Source organism: Watersipora subatra, chromosome 1, assembly GCF_963576615.1.
Source record: "Watersipora subatra chromosome 1, tzWatSuba1.1, whole genome shotgun sequence".
Lineage (NCBI taxonomy): Eukaryota > Metazoa > Bryozoa > Gymnolaemata > Cheilostomatida > Watersiporidae > Watersipora > Watersipora subatra.
The window spans coordinates 68,489,962-68,508,086 of NC_088708.1; the positions used below are offsets into that span (position 1 = coordinate 68,489,962).

Here is an 18,125-nt window from a genome sequence, read left to right on the forward strand (position 1 = left end):
GTGGCCTACCCCATATGCTACCCTTTAAATGGTAAAGAACAATGGCCGGTGGCAGAACTATACTAGACCCCATGGGCTTAAAACTAAAAATTGTTTCAACCAACCCGCTCTCCCCTTCACAGTATCTAAGTTTTGACGACTCGCTAAGTGGTAAAACTACCGTACCTTTAGTAACTAGAACATAGGACAGAATAATTCTAGAAATTTTCAGTCTTATTTTGTTTTTATATAAGCTTTTAGTTGATCTATAGCAAAAACAAGAGGAGTGACCTTGTAATTTTCTTATTTTTTAATAGAGATAAGTGGTAGAGCATGAGCAAACTTTATTGAGATTGCAGATAAAGAGCTAAAACCAAATAAAAAAATATTCATTTTTCTGTTCCATACATAAAAAATATATCACTGAATAAAATATGCACTTTAGTTTTATAACAGAAAATATCTAACATAGAACATAGAGGCAATAGAACCTGCGGTAAGAGTGAAGAAACCAGAAATACATAAAAAAATGAGATAATTTTATGAGCCTTGATGACATTCACTGAGCGAAATAAATGATATACTAAAATAATTTCGACAAAACACTTGTGGAATGTATCAAAAAGTATTATATAAAACCATAAATATCAAAGAATGTTACAATAAAATCACAGTTATTAGTTGAAAAGTTAAAGGTGGTTAGACACAAGAAATGGTGACTGACATGATCAACACAAATTATGCAACGCTTCAACCACCATCAGCAGTTACTGTGGCAGCAAATTATGGTAATTTGGTGGGTCCAGTGATGAGCTGATCAAAGTCTACAGTTAGATGAGCATTAGAGTTGTCCGCCAGAGAACGTAGATAGTCAAATGAGTTCTTGTAATCCACAGTTGAGAGACCGACAGAAGTAAAGAGATTTACAAGCCCCGTCTTTCGAGCAGCTTCAATAGTTTGCTGTAATAAGAACAAATTGGTGATAATACAAAGAAGCAGTTAAACGGAAAAATATAGAGAAATGAAAATACTGTAAAACCTCTAATTGAATGCCATGGCGCTCTATTTTCCAACCCTTCTCCTATAGTGTTGGTCAAATAGAGGTGGCATTCAAATAGAGGTTGATGTTGTATTTTTCAAATAGCTCTTCAGAATTTTTAGAAGATTAATTTAAACCTTTTACAAGCAAAGCGAATGTCACCTGTATTTTGCACTCTCTTTCGGGTGGAGCAACATTAACCTTTTTGGATGCAAGAAATCTGCTAACAAGCGTCCAACTTGTCGTAGATCTCTAAATAAATATGCATTGGGAAACCAAAAAATATCTCTACCAGTTGATATCTATTGCTCGCAAATTAACCTGTGACGATATTATAGCTTGTGTCCCGCTGTACAATTTGCTGAAGTTTTTAATTTTTCATTTCAATCTAAATTTGAAGGTATATTTTATAGCTATATTTACCAATGCAGCAGTAAAGCTCATTGCACTCATTGATGTGTTGGCTACAGTTTGCAGATAAAACTGGCTTTTTACGAGCGATGGAAGAGTTATGAGTGATGATCCATTGTGAGCTGAGTTAAGATGATCATAAGGATGATATCAAATAATATGCATTAAATTTGCACATTTATAAGTCATATAATAATAATAACTTATCAAATGCTACACATATACATGTATATTCAAGAAAAAGTGGCACAAAAGAACCATACTTATAATACATGCAGAAACAAAAATTAACATATTTGAAACGGAAATATTGGCATCGTTAGCTTGGTCAGTTGCGTTCTGATTGTTGCTTTCAATGCAACGAAAATCTACTAGATGTCCAATACCTTCCACAACATCACCTGACCTCAATTCTTCTTCTGCACAGCTGAACGAGTCGGCATTAGCGTCCAAATAATTCTTTTTAGCGGAACAAAACTTACCCGTTGCATTTCACACAAATAATGACAATGTTTTGGCCGTGCGCATGCTAAGCATAACCTTTATACAAAAACTAGGCGTACATATACTATCGTAAATCTATACCGTTTTTCACAAACGATGAAGTTTCAAGACTGTGTTAAATAAGGAACTATTAGATCTGATTAGATCTATTAGAACTGTTAAATAAGTCTCTAATAGCTACAGGTGGTAAACTCTCTAGTAACTAGAGGTGGTAAAGTCTTTAATAGCTAGAGGTGGTAAAGTCTCTAGTAGCTAGAGGTGGTAAAGTCTCTAGTAGCTAGAGGTGGTAAAGTCTCTAGTAGCTAGAGGTGGTAAAGTCTCTAGTAGCTAGAGGTGGTAAAGTCTTTAATAGCTAGAGGTGGTAAAGTCTCTAGTAGCTAGAGGTTGTAAAGTCTCTAGTAGCTACAGGTGGTAAATTCTCTAGTAGCTAGAGGTAGCAGAGTCTCTAGTAGCTAGAGGTAATAAAGTCTCTAGTAGCTAGAGGTAGCAGAGTCTCTAGTAGCTAGAGGTGGTAAAGTCTCTAGTAGCTAAAGGTGGTAAAGTCTCTAGTAGCAAGAGGTGGTAAAGTCTCTAGTAGCAAAAGGTGGTAAAGTCTCTAGTAGCTAAAGGTGGTAAAGTCTCTAGTAGCTAAAGGTGGTAAAGTCTCTAGTAGCTAGCGGTTGTAAAGTCTCTAGTAGCTAGAGGTAGTAAAGTCCCTAGTAGCTAAAGGTAGTAAAGTCCCTAGTAGCTAGAGGTTGTAAAGTCTCTAGTAGCTAGAGGTAGTAAAGTCTTTAGTAGCTATATGTAGTAAAGTCTCTAGTAGCTAGAGGTGGTAAAGTCTCTAGTAGCTAGAGGTGGTAAAGTCTCTAGTAGCTAGAGGTGGTAAAGTCTTTAATAGCTAGAGGTGGTAAAGTCTCTAGTAGCTAGAGGTTGTAAAGTCTCTAGTAGCTACAGGTGGTAAATTCTCTAGTAGCTAGAGGTAGCAGAGTCTCTAGTAGCTAGAGGTAATAAAGTCTCTAGTAGCTAGAGGTAGCAGAGTCTCTAGTAGCTAGAGGTGGTAAAGTCTCTAGTAGCTAAAGGTGGTAAAGTCTCTAGTAGCAAGAGGTGGTAAAGTCTCTAGTAGCAAAAGGTGGTAAAGTCTCTAGTAGCTAAAGGTGGTAAAGTCTCTAGTAGCTAAAGGTGGTAAAGTCTCTAGTAGCTAGCGGTTGTAAAGTCTCTAGTAGCTAGAGGTAGTAAAGTCCCTAGTAGCTAAAGGTAGTAAAGTCCCTAGTAGCTAGAGGTTGTAAAGTCTCTAGTAGCTAGAGGTAGTAAAGTCTTTCGTAGCTATATGTAGTAAAGTCTCTAGTAGCTAGAGGTGGTAAAGTCTCTAGTAGCTAGAGGTGGTAAAGTCTCTAGTAGCTAGAGGTGGTAAAGTCTTTAATAGCTAGAGGTGGTAAAGTCTCTAGTAGCTAGAGGTTGTAAAGTCTCTAGTAGCTACAGGTGGTAAATTCTCTAGTAGCTAGAGGTAGCAGAGTCTCTAGTAGCTAGAGGTAATAAAGTCTCTAGTAGCTAGAGGTAATAAAGTCTCTAGTAGCTAGAGGTAATAAAGTCTCTAGTAGCTAGAGGTAGCAGAGTCTCTAGTAGCTAAAGGTGGTAAAGTCTCTAGTAGCTAAAGGTGGTAAAGTCTCTAGTAGCTAAAGGTGGTAAAGTTTCTAGTAGCTAGAGGTGGTAAAGTCTCTAGTAGCTAGAGGTAGCAGAGTCTCTAGTAGCTAGATGTAGTAAAGTCTCTAGTAGCTAGAGGTAATAAAGTCTCTAGTAGCTAGAGGTAGCAGAGTCTCTAGTAGCTAGATGTAGTAAAGTCTCTAGTAGCTAGATGTAGTAAAGTCTCTAGTAGCTAGAGGTGGTAAAGTCTCTAGTAGCTAGAGGTAGCAGAGTCTCTAGTAGCTAGAGGTAGCAGAGTCTCTAGTAGCTAAAGGTGGTAAAGTCTCTAGTAGCTAAAGGTAGTAGTTTCTAGTAGCTAGCGGTTGTAAAGTCTCTAGTAGCTAGAGGTAGTAAAGTCCCTAGTAGCTAAAGGTGGTAGTCTCTAGTAGCTAGAGGTTGTAGTCTCTAGTAGCTAGAGTAGAGGTAGTAAAGTCTCTAGTAGCTAGAGGTGGTAAAGTCTCTAGTAGCTCGAGGTGGTAAAGTCTCTAGTAGCTAGAGGTGGTAAAGTCTCTAGTAGCTAGAGGTAGTAAAGTCTCTAGTAGCTAGAGGTAGTAAAGTCTCTAGTAGCTAGAGGTAGTAAAGTCTCTAGTAGCTAGAGGTAGTAAAGTCTCTAGTAGCTAAAGGTAGTAAAATCTCTAGTAGCTAGAGGTGGTAAAGTCTCTAGTAGCTAGAGGTTGTAAAGTCTCTAGTAGCTAAAGGTAGTCTGCTTAAGAACACTAAAAGAATTTTTAGTCAATCTCCAACTGAGATCAAGTCAAAACTTTTGAGCTAGTGAAGTTTTAACCGGTGCGCAGTGATCATGATTTTGTAACAAAGCTAATAAATACTATTAAATGCTAACCACATAGTCAGCATTGGATCTGGCTGCAATGAGCTGAGCCTGCGCTGTTGAGTTGGCTGTTACTTCCTTAGCTTGGTTCACAATCTCCTCAACCTACAGAAAAGTAGAGATGACTCTTATACAAGTGAGCTTGGGGTAGAATTTAAACCAGAAGCTGTTTGTAAGGTATTTTTAATGTCCTAGAAATGAATCTCGTCCACACAGCATGGTGGAGTATGTGGGACTGTACATGGTAGACGTACCACTGGCCATCCTCACGGGCAGATATAACTATAAAATCAAGACAACGTCCAGCTGTGCCAACTGCATTGCTTATTATTTTTGAAAACTGACAGAGGTAATTTTTTTATATTTTCTAGATTGATATACATTAATCTGTAAACTTTGTTAAATGAGACCATTGTAGAAAATGAAATGACACAATAACTTTTACGAATAAGAACCATTATTTGTTAGAAAACGCAAAGCAGTGACCTGAGTTAGTAAAACTCCAACTAGCCAACTGAATGCAGCGAATACAAAATAGTAATGTAAATGCCCAGTTAGAAAGAGATGATAGGCTATAATACATAAGTGAGATGGATAATATTCTAAGTACAACTTAGTCAAAAGATACATCATCCAGAAACTGCTCGGGAGGAACATAGACTATAGAGAGTTACTCTCAAACACGTGTAGAGACTGACAGCGCAAGGCTTTAGCGTCTTTAGAGGTTGACCACGTGACGTGACATAACTCACCAGCTGCTCTGTTTCCTTCTCTATTACTGCTGCCTGTTGTGTGAACGTCTCCTTGGCAGTCTCCTCTGTTAGAATGAGGGTCTTAAGGTTACGCGCTTCAATGGTCTCCGGGATGACGAGGTCGGTGAGTTGGAGATATCTGGCCTCCACAAAAAGGCCCTTTTCCGATTTAGTACAGCTCGACCGCTCAATGCATCCATCAAAGCAAGTGCCTTTTGCTGTAAGTATAGCAGTTTTGTTAATAGAAATCGTCTGATGATAATTGCAGTCTTGCATATTCGTAACAGCCGTCTCAAAATAGTTAAGACACGAGATGGCAACTAGATTTTCATGATACAAACTAACAAGACTTTGTGCCAAACTTGACTATTCTAACTTGCTACGGTTGATAACATTTCACATCTATTGCCAATGTGTATGAGTTTATTGTAGCTGTGATGACTTATGAATTTAAGTAAATTAACAGATGAAAAAGGCTTTCAGACAGCCTTCTGAGATAATCTCCCATTCTCACAACTTTTTCAAGAACTGATGCAAAAGAATCAGCAGATATTAGCTGCACCAATGCTAGCGTTCCTTAAAAACAAAATGATAGTTACATTCCAGAATTCAAAACATTTTCAGTTCCGCCGTGACATTTTTTTGAGCATGGGCACATGTCACTGCGAGCTGTTAGTTATAATCAACTATTGGGTAACATACTCAAATCTGTCTAAAAACAAGTGAATGCCATAGTTTGGAATCTACATTCGCTGTTACAGCAACGGAAAAATATCTGCGAGTTAGAAAGAGAACTCGCAGGAAAGACGCGGAGTCTATTTGCGTGTCAACATCCTTAGCTAACTATCGTAGTGGTCGTCTGTATGTGATAACAAAGTGCAACAGCCTATCTGTCATGCCTAGAGACTATTGTATCCGAATACAAAAATAGATAGGCACTAGAGCCCAGCAACGAAACAGCATCGCGCTAGTCTGTCACACACAAGGAAGCGTATCACTCTATGTCATGATTCCCACATGAGTAACATCGAACGCAAGGGGCCGTCTCAGCCACCGGTTCCCCTCAGAATTGCTACATATTGATGATCCAGTCTTACCAAAAAAGTTGGTCCAACTATAATTGACAATGCGTGCAACCAATCAATTATAATTAATCATATGGCTATATCTAGCATTAATCATACCTGCCAGCATCTGCTAGACCAGTAGCAAATGCTGGCAGGAATGATTAATGCTAGATATAGCAGTACTTGAGTTCGAACTACTGAATAACCAAATAAAATCAGAAGGTATCCGCTGGACTGAACTGATAGAGCCATGAGTAGTTGGTGCTCGCAATTACTAGGCCTCATCTGCAGTTGCGATGAGTTGAAATTTTAACAGTGTTCGTTTGTTCTTCACAGGAGATTAGTTAACCCATCTTAGTTCAAAAAGGTGAGGCATTTTTACATAGGGTAATGAGCTCTACCTGAGATTTGAATAATCTCGTCAAATAATATGACACATAACTTGATGCACAATTAGGCTGGCATGCGATTACTAAGTTTTCATACTATGGGTGTTTCGCTTCCAAAACAGTGACACCGAATCAAGACATGATGAGAACAACACAGCTGTTTCCATGATGACATCGCAGTGTTATATGGGGGTGTGACCTACACGATCGCTGTACGGAAACTTAGTAAATGCAATACCCAGCAGACAAATGCAAGACAACTCTACAACAAACCCGAACAGTTGATCGGACAGCACATCCCACCCAGTCTCTTTCTGACCCCGAGCAACAGCTCAGCCTCCACAACTTCTCTATCTCTGTAGAACTGCTGGAGTGTGAACTTGCTTGCTGTATCCTGCAAACAAATAATGACAACTTGAGTACTAAACTTCAGTATTAGTAGTATTTGTAGTAGACTACTTTTATTTAGCACCGAATATTACTAGTACAACCACCGATACAAGCCAGCCAACTGATCTATTCCATGGCACAAACACTTACATATTTAGCTATTCTCAACAACAGATGAGAGCACAGAAACTAACAGTTTGACTCCATCAAAGGTCAACCTTTACTATAATAAAAGCCATGTTTGTCCAACTGTCCAAAGCCATGATAGAGGTGAGAAAAAAAGCACTGTACTGGATTTGTACTTACTAGTAGCTTACTCGCTTAGTTACTGCTTACTAGCTTACTTCTGTAGCTTACTAGACTGATGCTGTAATAATTGTACACATAGTTACCCCACCTAGTGATGTCTCACGGCGCACTGTACTGCCAGAGTGCTAGGAAAAGTCAAAAGCAACTCTACTATTTCACATCAAATGATAACCAGACATACTTATAAAACTTCAAAAAGTTACAACGAAATCCTAGCTCAGCTATTTCACAACAATTTGTAGTTGTCTTATCATGATTATGTTGTTTGACCAGTCACATAATTGTGTCATGGAAAACCATGATTAAAATGTTTTTGCTTGTTGGCGATCAGTTCAAAAAGTAAATATAAAGTGGTTGCACTCAAAAGACAGAAAAATATACTTGTGGCGCTTGGCAAACTGTTCACATGAATCCTGGAGCAGATTTCGTCACACATCACGCAGCGGTCACATCTGGCTGGATCTCTATGTGATGACAAGCAACATTTTTGTGTCTTTGGATCACAGCATGCGCATGAATTGCCAATGATGCAGAAACTGTGTGCATCAGATTCACGTCTCTGGCATAATGTGCAACCTATACCTGAATGAGGCGTTATCGATTGATAAGGGTAACTAGAGACCAATACCGAGTGTAAGGAGGACAAACCTTGAGGGCTGCCTGCGCGCTACTCGTCATTAAATCATGATAACTAACATCGTACTCATCATGGAGCAGGGTCAGATCTTCCTCCACAAGAAAATATACTATCTCCACACTGATTGTTATCTGAAATATGTTACAAGTCTAAATTTCTGCACCAACTTGAAGTAATACACTACACCATCCTTATTCATGGTATGGGCGTTAGACCAAAATGTTCATAAAGAACCACAGGAGTTATGGTCCACCTCAGTTATGCCGATACTCACACTGATACTACTGATTAATACTCCTTACAAAAGAGGTAATCTATGCACTAATGGCAAGCATTTTTCGTCAATGTTTGAATGATCCAATTAACAAATGTTGTTTCAGCTAATATTGCTGTATTCACCAACCTATTCCAAGATCTTTATTGAAACTGATCCAAAAAATGTAAATTGGCGCAATGTTTAGTGAAGCGGGTGTGAGTATGAGTTGAGAGACCTCTTAGTTGATTATGAAGTGTCTTAGCTTTGATTGGTGTGTTTTGCTCAAAGAGAATACACATATTTATATAGACATGTACATTGATGAGAATGTGTTCATCTACATGTAACAGCTAGCTGGTCAAGTAAACAATACTCGGTAAACAAAAAACAAATATAATGATAAAAAGTGTTGTATATGCAGGCGCCTTTCACAAGCCCAACTGTGTTTTAGGAACTTTGGCTAAGGGCTAAGATTGGCTTAGGGAGGCCATGCCTCTTAAATGGGCCTATAGGACTGTGTAGCCTTCTCGGCTTTTGGATGTTCCAAGTATATATACCAGGGTGCATGGAAAAGCTTCCTTCTTCCATTTAGTAGAGCCCATGGTAAGTGCTTACATAACAAAAAGGATAAAGCATATCCAACATGATAATTTTGTAATTACTAAATTTACTTGAATAGCTAAAAACTTTGAAGTCAGCATTTGAGGATTGACATAATTGAAAAAGGTAGACATAAATAAACACTCTGCTAGTGTCAGCTGAATCACATAATCAATACTTCAGGGTAAACAAATCAATCTAGCTATCCTTACCACAAGGGATGCACCAACTGCAGTTCCTAGTTCACCAGCTGCAGCTCCGTTCTGCAACCAAATGCCAAACGAAATTAATTATTCGCGCAAGATCAATGTACAAATTGCTATAAAAGTTAAAATAATAACTCAACAATTATGACAAACTCAAATCGATTCAACTATTAGAATTAGTAAACCACATAGTGTGCACCAGAATAGCTATTAGACAGGACTGTATTCACTGGTTGCAAGTTGGAGCGGCGAATGTTAGGCGACTAGTTATGAACACCTGGGGGGGGGGGGGTGGAGGGGCGGTGTAAGCCTCCAACAGGTTTCTCTCATGTAGGGCCTCAGCCGGGCCTCTCATGTGAAGTTTTAAAAAAATTTATCGGAAAGTATCAACATTTTTCTATTTTTTGAGATTTGTTTTGTTTTAGGTGATGTGACTGTCAGGACGTATTTTGATAAAAATAAGCAAAACTTGATTGCAGTTAAAACGCTCAGAAAAAAACATCTTTTTTTCTCTTTTGAGCGTTTTAAAAAAGATCAATTTTGCCGACTTTATTTTGAGTTCATCTGGAGGTTTCCATGCTTTCGATGGGACATGGCCAAGCGGATGTTTGGTAAAATTTGACCTTTTGCAAACCTTTATAAAACTCGTTAACAAGAATATTTTGCCGCTGATGATAATAATGACGCTTAAGAACTACTAAAAGTTGATGCTTGTCTCTATGGCTTGGAATAGAGTGATATTCAACAGCGGTAAAAACCGTCTCAATAACAGTTGGGCAAATAACTGTTTGAATAAACGATGTTGAGGTCGAGTTATCTGAAGCAATTTATCTTTGTTTGAGAACGGGGACCAAACAAATCCGTTTGAGTCAACCTCGTGTTCGAGATGAAATGTTACATTTTATCCGGGGGCGAGTTATCCGAGTTTGACTGTACTTAGCCCATTCCTAAAAAGTTGGGGCGGCTCAGCCGGTCAGCCGCCCCAGGGAATACGGGCCTGCTATTAGATTCCATGAGCGCTGACAGCTATGTGTGCCACTTATCCTATTTACTAAACAGTTACATTTCTCCCGATTGTTAAACTACTGCATTTTGATTGAGTAAACCAGTATAAGACAGATATCGTTAGTACCTAATATCTTATCATCGTGGTGAAATGATTGATGATAGCAGGTCTTTCATATAGCCACTATTCGCAATGGAGCCATGCAACCTCATAATATATTCCAAAACCGGAAGGCACTATTTTCATTGGTGATGATTAAAATAAAAATGATGGTGATAATAAAAAGCTGTTCAATTGTCACCGCACAACATTACTCAAGGTCTGTTATAGGCACAGAATTGGACATTCTCCCAAAACAGAGCCATTGTTAAACTTTCGTAAACTTCTCTAAATTCTTTCTGAGCTCACCGCTAGTTCATCGGGAGCAGCGAAAACAGTCGCAGCTGGCAGTGATATCACTTGACCAATAGAATCAAAGACTTTAAAAGTTTTGCCAGGTCCAATCCAAAACCTGCCACCAGTCCACACTTTTGATGTGTCTACAGTTCCAGTCACTTTAGACTTCACAAATCCAAACTGTAAAAAAATATAATTAATGGTTAATGCTCAAGACCGAGATAACGGCAAAAATAGTTTATGTAAGCATAGGGAAACAATTAATGCAATGATTTGATGTAACTTTCAACAAAACAGTACATTTTCTTTGAGGTCTTTTCAAAGTGTTATGTAGATAGTGGTAGAGCAAGGTTATTTAGTCAAAATAAGACACTACTTAAACGCTAAAACTCTACACTAATTCATAAGATATGATGTAACAACTTTAACAATGATGCAGATAGTTTGATAACTAGTTTATGAGCGGATTAAAAGAAATTACATTTAACGAACACATGTTTTTATACTGACAGTTTTACAAACACCTTTAAATCTACAAAATGAATTACACCACTGCAAAGATTAGACTCTCTAAGAAAATACCACCTCACACAGACATTTGTGAGTTTGCTATTTAATAGGTATGGCGCCTTACAGTGCCTCGCGTTGCGTGTTCACAACTCGAGTTGTGAACACGCAATGCGACTTTGTAAAAGTAAGGTGCAATATATTGGTATTACGGTAGCATAACCGTAGATCTGGTTATATTAACAATGGTACATCAATAGGCACCCATTAGCTAATAGAAATTAAACCATGTATGTATGTACTGTAAAACTACAGCTAATGGCGAATTATAGTATGCCGAGTTTGCAACTCGAGTTTGTACATACAACTCGAGTTGTACAACTCGAGTTTGTACAACTCGAGTTTGTACAACTCGAGTTTGTACAACTCGAGTTTGTACAACTCGAGTTTGTACAACTCGAGTTTGTACAACTCGAGTTTGTACAACTCGAGTTTGTACAACTCGAGTTGTACAACTCGAGTTGTACAACTCGAGTTGTACAACTCAAGTTACACAACTCGAGTTACACAACTCGAGTTCATCAAAAATCCAGGCCGAGTTCTTTTAACAGCAACTCGAGTTCAACAACTCGGCTTGAGAACATCTCATCATTTCATTTTCTCTAGCTATATTTTCTATATGGAATTTATTTTGGTGCATCATTAAACGCCGTTGAAATAATTTCTATGTTCATTTTCGGTGTTCATTCAGTTTCTTGTCAGGTTCTAGAGAGATAACTCTTTTTTCATTTGAAAAAGAAGTGACCCAGCTCCAGACCTGCCAACCCAAGAGTGGGGCAATGCGAGAGATTTGGTTTTGGGGCAATTGATGTATCAATGATAGCATATATAACATTTTTGAAATTGGGGCAAAAATCTCACGCATTGCTCGCACATTTTCATTTTTTCTTTGGGGTGATTGCGTGAGTCTCACGCCCAATGCGTGAGAGTTGGCAGGTATGCCCAGCTTCCACATAGATGTTTTCTAATTACTCACTTTGCTTTTTTTACAAACCCGTGTTAGTTTTGCATAACACAACTTGAGTTCATCAAAAACCCAGGCCGAGTTGTACAACTCGGCAACTCGAGCTGCGAACGCGCAACGCGAAGCACTGTAAGGCGCCATAAATAGGCCGATACACATTACAAAATATTTGTGTTAAGCATTGATTCAGCACACCAATAAAACACTTGCGAATATATGACAAAACAACAGAGCATAAGCTATCACAAATGTTTTTCAACTAAACAAATCTATCAAACAAACCTCTCAGAGAATGAATTTTACCTCGTAGTAGTGAACATCAGAAAAGCTCTGTGTCACCAGTATGATAATTGCGACCGCAACAGTAATGCAAACTCCAATAACCACGCCAAATGTGGTAGCCATAGTTCCGCTAGGTTAATAAGTAATATCGCACTATCTGTTGAGTCTAAAACAAATATATAAATTGAAAAGACCATACAATGATCAGCAGCCTACCCTATGGTTACAAAACAATGGTTTGTTGAACTTTTTAAAAAACTCGATGCTCCTAGCTCAATGCACATGATAATTTTCGTCGACCCGATGAAACAACCTAGGCCTACCATAACATTACGAACATACCTGCTGTTGGCTGTACATAACTAACTCATCTACTATTCTACTAACTCTATTATTATACTGAATGTCCTTGACCTTGTTCTTACATATTGTTGTAACCTTGGCCTGATTAAATAAAAAGGGGACTTCCTGTCTGAACATCCAACATGGTGGCAGTGTGTCCTTCTTTGCCTTCAGAACTATCTATTTAATCCTACTCTTAGCTGATTGCTAGTAGCCATCCATTGCCTATTCTTAGCTGACAATCATGTCTAAGCTTGAGGCACCACAAGGATTTGACTTTTCATCACCAGCATCGCTTCCAGAATGGTTGAAGCGATTTAAACTGTATAGGGTAGCTACTGGCTTGTTGGATAAGGACGGTGGTGTACAGATAGCAACCCTCCTATACTCGATGGGTGGGGATGCTGAACAGTTGTATGAAACATTTACATTTGCTGATGATAACGAGAAGAAGGATTTTGATATAGTTTCTAAGAAGCTTCTGGATTACTTCAACCCAAAGCGGAACGTAATTCATCTTAGAAGTATATTTCATACAAGAGCTCAGAGAGCAGACGAGCGTGTTGAGAGCTTTATTAGGGATTTATACAAACTCAGTGAGCATTGCGAGTTTGCAGCAGAAAGAGACAATACTATCAGAGACAGATTAGTCGTTGGACTGCTAGATAAAGAACTGTCTGCAAAGCTACAGCTGGAGGAAAACTTAGACCTTAGCAAAACTATCTATATGTCTCGACACCATGAGCTAGTCAAAAATGAGGTTGCCAAACAAGTAGAGATTGATTCAATTAGCAGATCATCTGCTAGCTGTGGCACCAGCCAGAAGAATAGCGACAAGCAGGCAGTAACAAAATCGTACGCCAACTACCAAGAAACCATTAATTGTAATAACTGTGGCCTTAAACACAAGAGAAGACAATGCCCAGCATTTGGTAAACAATGTCACCATTGCCAGAAGCCAAACCACTTTGCCAAGAAGTGCAGGAGTAGAACCAGATTAACTCCGGCTGCTGCAGAAATTGTCGATCAAAATATGCCAGAAGGAGAGACCTACTACTTAGATGTAGTGACACAAATACAGGACAACAGCGAGCCATGGTTTGTCAGTATCCCTATAAGCAACACAAACATTAAGTTCAAGGTTGACACAGGTGCCGATGTCACCATATTATCCAAAAACACTTATGACTTACTTATTGATAAACCTGTTCTATCTAAAGCCAATATTGAATTAAAGTCTGTTAACTCTGATGTAACTGTTTTTGGCTATTTCATATTGAACACTAAGTACAATGGTCATGAGTACTCACTCAAATGTTATGTAGCTGATTGTAGATCTAACCTTTTGTCTAGGAATGCAGTTAAGCATATGGCGGTCATCAGCTCCATGGTTGGTGCTGTCGGGTGTGGCACGGCTTTCGCGGTCCGGCCTGGTGCTGCGTTGGGTAAGATTAAAGGGAAGCCTGTAACCATCAACCTCAAAAGTAACATAAAACCTACTTGCATCAATGCTCCGCGTCGCATCCCCTTCCCAATGTTAGACAAAGTTGACAAAGAACTAAACAGAATGATCAGTCAAAACATCATTAAACCGGTAACACAACCCACTGAGTGGTGCTCCCCCATAGTTCCTGTCCAAAAAAAGTCTGGCGATGTACGACTCTGCGTAGACCTTAGGGCTGTCAATCGCGCATTAGTTAGAGAAAATTATCCAATACCATCCTTCGAAGAACTGGCAGCCAAGTTTAGCAATGCAACAGTATTTTCAACACTCGACGCCCGCAGCGGCTACCACCAAATAGCTCTCGATGAGGAATCAAGCCTGCTGACCACATTCATCACACACAGAGGCAGGTTTAGTTTCACACGCCTACCATTTGGGATATCCAGCGCCAGTGAGTTGTTTCAGAGGACCATGGAAGGAATTCTATCAGGATGTGAAGGAGTCGTTGTCTATCAAGATGACATACTTATTTTTGGTCGCAATATGCAAGAACATGATCGGAGGTTAGAGGTAGTCTTGAAGCGAGTTGCAGAACATGGACTGGAACTAAACAGCGACAAGTGCTCATACAGGCAATCTAAAGTCAAATTTCTGGGCCATATGTTCGATGCTAGTGGCATCAAATTAGACCCATCCAAGCTGACAGCAATTGAGGCCATTGGTCATCCCAAAGATGTTCATACTCTTCGACGTTTTCTTGGCATGGTAAACTACATGCAACGATACATCCCGAACCTCTCACAACTCGCCAGCCCACTAAACAACCTGCTAAAGAACGACAGTGTCTGGACCTGGGAACAACCACAAGAGGAGGCGATGAAGGCCATAATAGAACGTCTTAAAGGTTCTCCCGGCCTTAGATACTACGATAACAAACTCTCAGTTTCTTTGTATACAGATGCATCTGCTGATGGTTTAGGGGCAATGATCTGTCAAGAAGGTCGTTGTGTGTCATTTGCATCCCGCACTACTAATGAGACCGAAAAAAACTATTCCAACATAGAGCGTGAGCTCCTTGCGCTTGTTTGGGCTTGCGAAAAATTTGACCAATACTTGCGCGGCTTGGAGAAATTCGATCTAGTCACTGACCATTACCCATTAGTCCCCATGATTAACGGAAAAGACCTGAACACAGTCCCACCCCGTTGTCAGCGTTTACTGATGCGTCTCATGCGATATAATCCGGTGGCAAGATATCTTCCAGGGCCACAGATGGTCGTTCCTGATACTCTTTCTCGATCACCAGACCTTAGTGATGTGCCAGACGTAAAACTGACTGAAGAAATAGAGGAGCATCTCACATCAGTAAGAACAAATCTCCCCATATCTGACACTAGAATAAACAGCATCATCAGAGCTACACAAAAGGACAGCATCTTGGTAGAAGCGCTTCATTATACTCTAGATGGGTGGCCCAAATACAGCAAAGATGTTGTCCCAGCACTACACCCTCTATTTCATGTACGCTCCAACCTATCCGTTGCAGAAAACATGCTTCTCTTTGAGAATAAAATGGTAATCCCAGAGTCGCTGAGGGAAGACATACTTGCCGCAATACATGAAGGTCATTGGGGGTTGGAAAAATGCAAATCTAGGGCAGCACAGGCGGTTTGGTGGCCAAGCATAAACAGCGATATTCAGTCCCACATAGCAGCATGTGAATTCTGCAACAAGCATAAGCCCGCCAATCAAAAAGAGCCCATGATTTTACAGAGCGTTCCTGAAAGTAAATGGCATACCATTGCGACAGACTTACTGGACTACAAGGGTTCAAAATACTTAGTAGTTGTAGACTTATACAGTCGTTACTTTGAGATTATTCGCACTCAAAACACCACATCACATATCATAATCCAGAAACTCAAGTCCATCTTTGCTCGCTGGGGAATCCCTATCAAACTAGTTAGTGACAATGGTCCTCCCTATAATAGTTATGGATTTGCCAAGTTCATGACTGACCTTGGTATAGACCATGTGACTAGCAGCCCGTATTACCCCCAGTCTAATGGGGCTGCTGAGAGAGCCGTTCAAACAGCCAAGAAGATTTTGTCACAAGATGATCCAGCAGCTGCCTTGATGACATATAGATGCTCAAAGACCGTTACTGGCTACAGCCCTAACGAGGTAATGTTAGGTGCCGATGTTAGAACATCACTGCCCAGGCGTTTGACTAAACCTAACGTGGATACTGAAAGAATCCTGGGGAATAACTTACAGGCCAAGATGTCCGCCAAAAGGCATTACGATCAATCGGCTCTCAATCAACCTCTCAATCAGTTGACATCTGGTTCTCCTGTTCGAGTACGAACCAAAGGAAAGTGGAGTGACCAGATCTATGATGTAATGGGCACGGCCGGAACACCCAGATCATACATAGTTCAGAACCAACAAACTGGGCGCAGGTTTAGGCAGAACAGGCGCCAACTTTTGCCGTCACAAACAGCTCAATCCAGCGACTCATCACCATCAGACCTCACTGCACAATGCTCTCCGCAACCACCAATGCCTAGTCAGCTAGCCAATCCACCATTACCCATAATTGACAACCCTAGCCTTACTGATAGCGGTCACAAACCTCAACCTGTTAATCATCAAGTCTTGCCTAGGCGTACCACCAGGTCCGGTCGTGCGGTTAATCCTCCTCGCCGGTACTCGCCATAGTCGGTGACCGTCATGTGCTTACTGATGTGTAACATAATTTTTCTAAACTGATTAATATCGTTATCTGTTGTTTTTTTGTTGTTAACATAGATTTTTTTTGGGTTTACATGCTCTTTTAACACAGCTTATGTTATTGTGTTGTAGTTGCTTTGATGGGGAGGATGTTGGCTGTACATAACTAACTCATCTACTATTCTACTAACTCTATTATTATACTGAATGTCCTTGACCTTGTTCTTACATATTGTTGTAACCTTGACCTGATTAAATAAAAAGGGGACTTCCTGTCTGAACATCCAACACCTGCCAACACTCACGCATTGGGCGGGAGATTCACCCAATCACCCCAAAGAAAAATGAAAATGCGTGAGATTTTGCCCCAATTTCCACAATTTTATATATACTATCATTGATACATCAATTGTCCCAAAACCAAATCTCACGCATTGCCCAACTCTTGGGTTGGCAGGTCTGATTACCAAACTTTTGGTTTTATAGAACTTGTTAATAGCCTTCATTCATCATTGGTAATTGTTCCATGCGTCAATTTAACACGAACAGTTACATGGACGACAGCCCAAAAAGAAGGATTACGCAGGAAAAAACTGACACATTACAGGATACAGACAATTTAAAAATAAAACGATTGATAGAAGGTATATTTGTTTTTTAACAAACCAACACATCTAATAGTGTGTAATATAGATATGTACAGAAATTATCAAAAGTCAGATACATATATACAGTAAGCAGATTTATTGCATATCCGTCTCCGTTGTCGTTACCTTAAATATAATAAACGTTATTATTTAATTTAATAGAAAAAGGTTTATTATATCTATGGTCGTTACGGTCGTAACTTCTTGCGCGCTTCGGCGCAAACGACATCAACACACGTCTCTCTCATGTTAAAGGCATTATGTTTACCTGTCGTTTACTAATTCAAAGCTATAGCCCGGTTGATGACTGTCGACGCGAACGATAATGATTAATTACGTGCGCGTTGTATATAAACATGTCGAACATTTACGTGTTCAATGTTTGTGTATATGCTACATAGTACATGTATATGGAGACAATAACGGCGAGTCTTTGTTCATGACTCATTAAACTATTTCGACAGGAATTGTCCCATTCAGTTCCTGATTTTTAACATTAAAAAGTTCTAGTAACCTAGTATTTTACCTTTAAAATGCCAAAGCAACGAGCGATCACTGTATGCACTTACATGAAATTGAAGCCAAGAAGAGCGTCCGTCTTTCATTACACTTCCTTATATCCTCCCCATACTGCCTTATACTACCTAATCTACTAGCTTTACCCACTAGCTTTATTCAGCTTTATCCACTCACCGTAATTACCAAGACCACCTGTAC

General features: G+C 39.6%; 2 protein-coding genes across 2 annotated transcripts in view; one reads left to right on the plus strand and one right to left on the minus strand.

Annotated features, from left to right (window-relative positions):
- Positions 1-306: 306 nt before the first annotated feature.
- Positions 307-17,635, minus strand: LOC137385974 (uncharacterized). The gene is made up of 9 exons (XM_068072608.1): positions 17,535-17,635; positions 12,264-12,408; positions 10,442-10,609; positions 9,034-9,084; positions 7,977-8,096; positions 6,903-7,023; positions 5,174-5,391; positions 4,434-4,526; positions 307-939 (listed from the first exon to the last, which is right to left on the minus strand). Exons 2-9 carry the CDS (start codon positions 12,363-12,365, stop codon positions 763-765), a joined length of 1,050 nt encoding a protein of 349 aa, XP_067928709.1. The 5' UTR covers positions 12,366-12,408; positions 17,535-17,635; the 3' UTR covers positions 307-762.
- Positions 8,805-18,125, plus strand: part of LOC137385973 (uncharacterized) — a 29,386-nt gene continuing 20,065 nt past the window's right edge. Inside the window, exon 1 of the mRNA XM_068072607.1 lies at positions 8,805-8,824. The gene's annotated coding sequence lies outside the window, so the exon portion shown is untranslated. The remainder of the gene's footprint in view (positions 8,825-18,125) is intronic.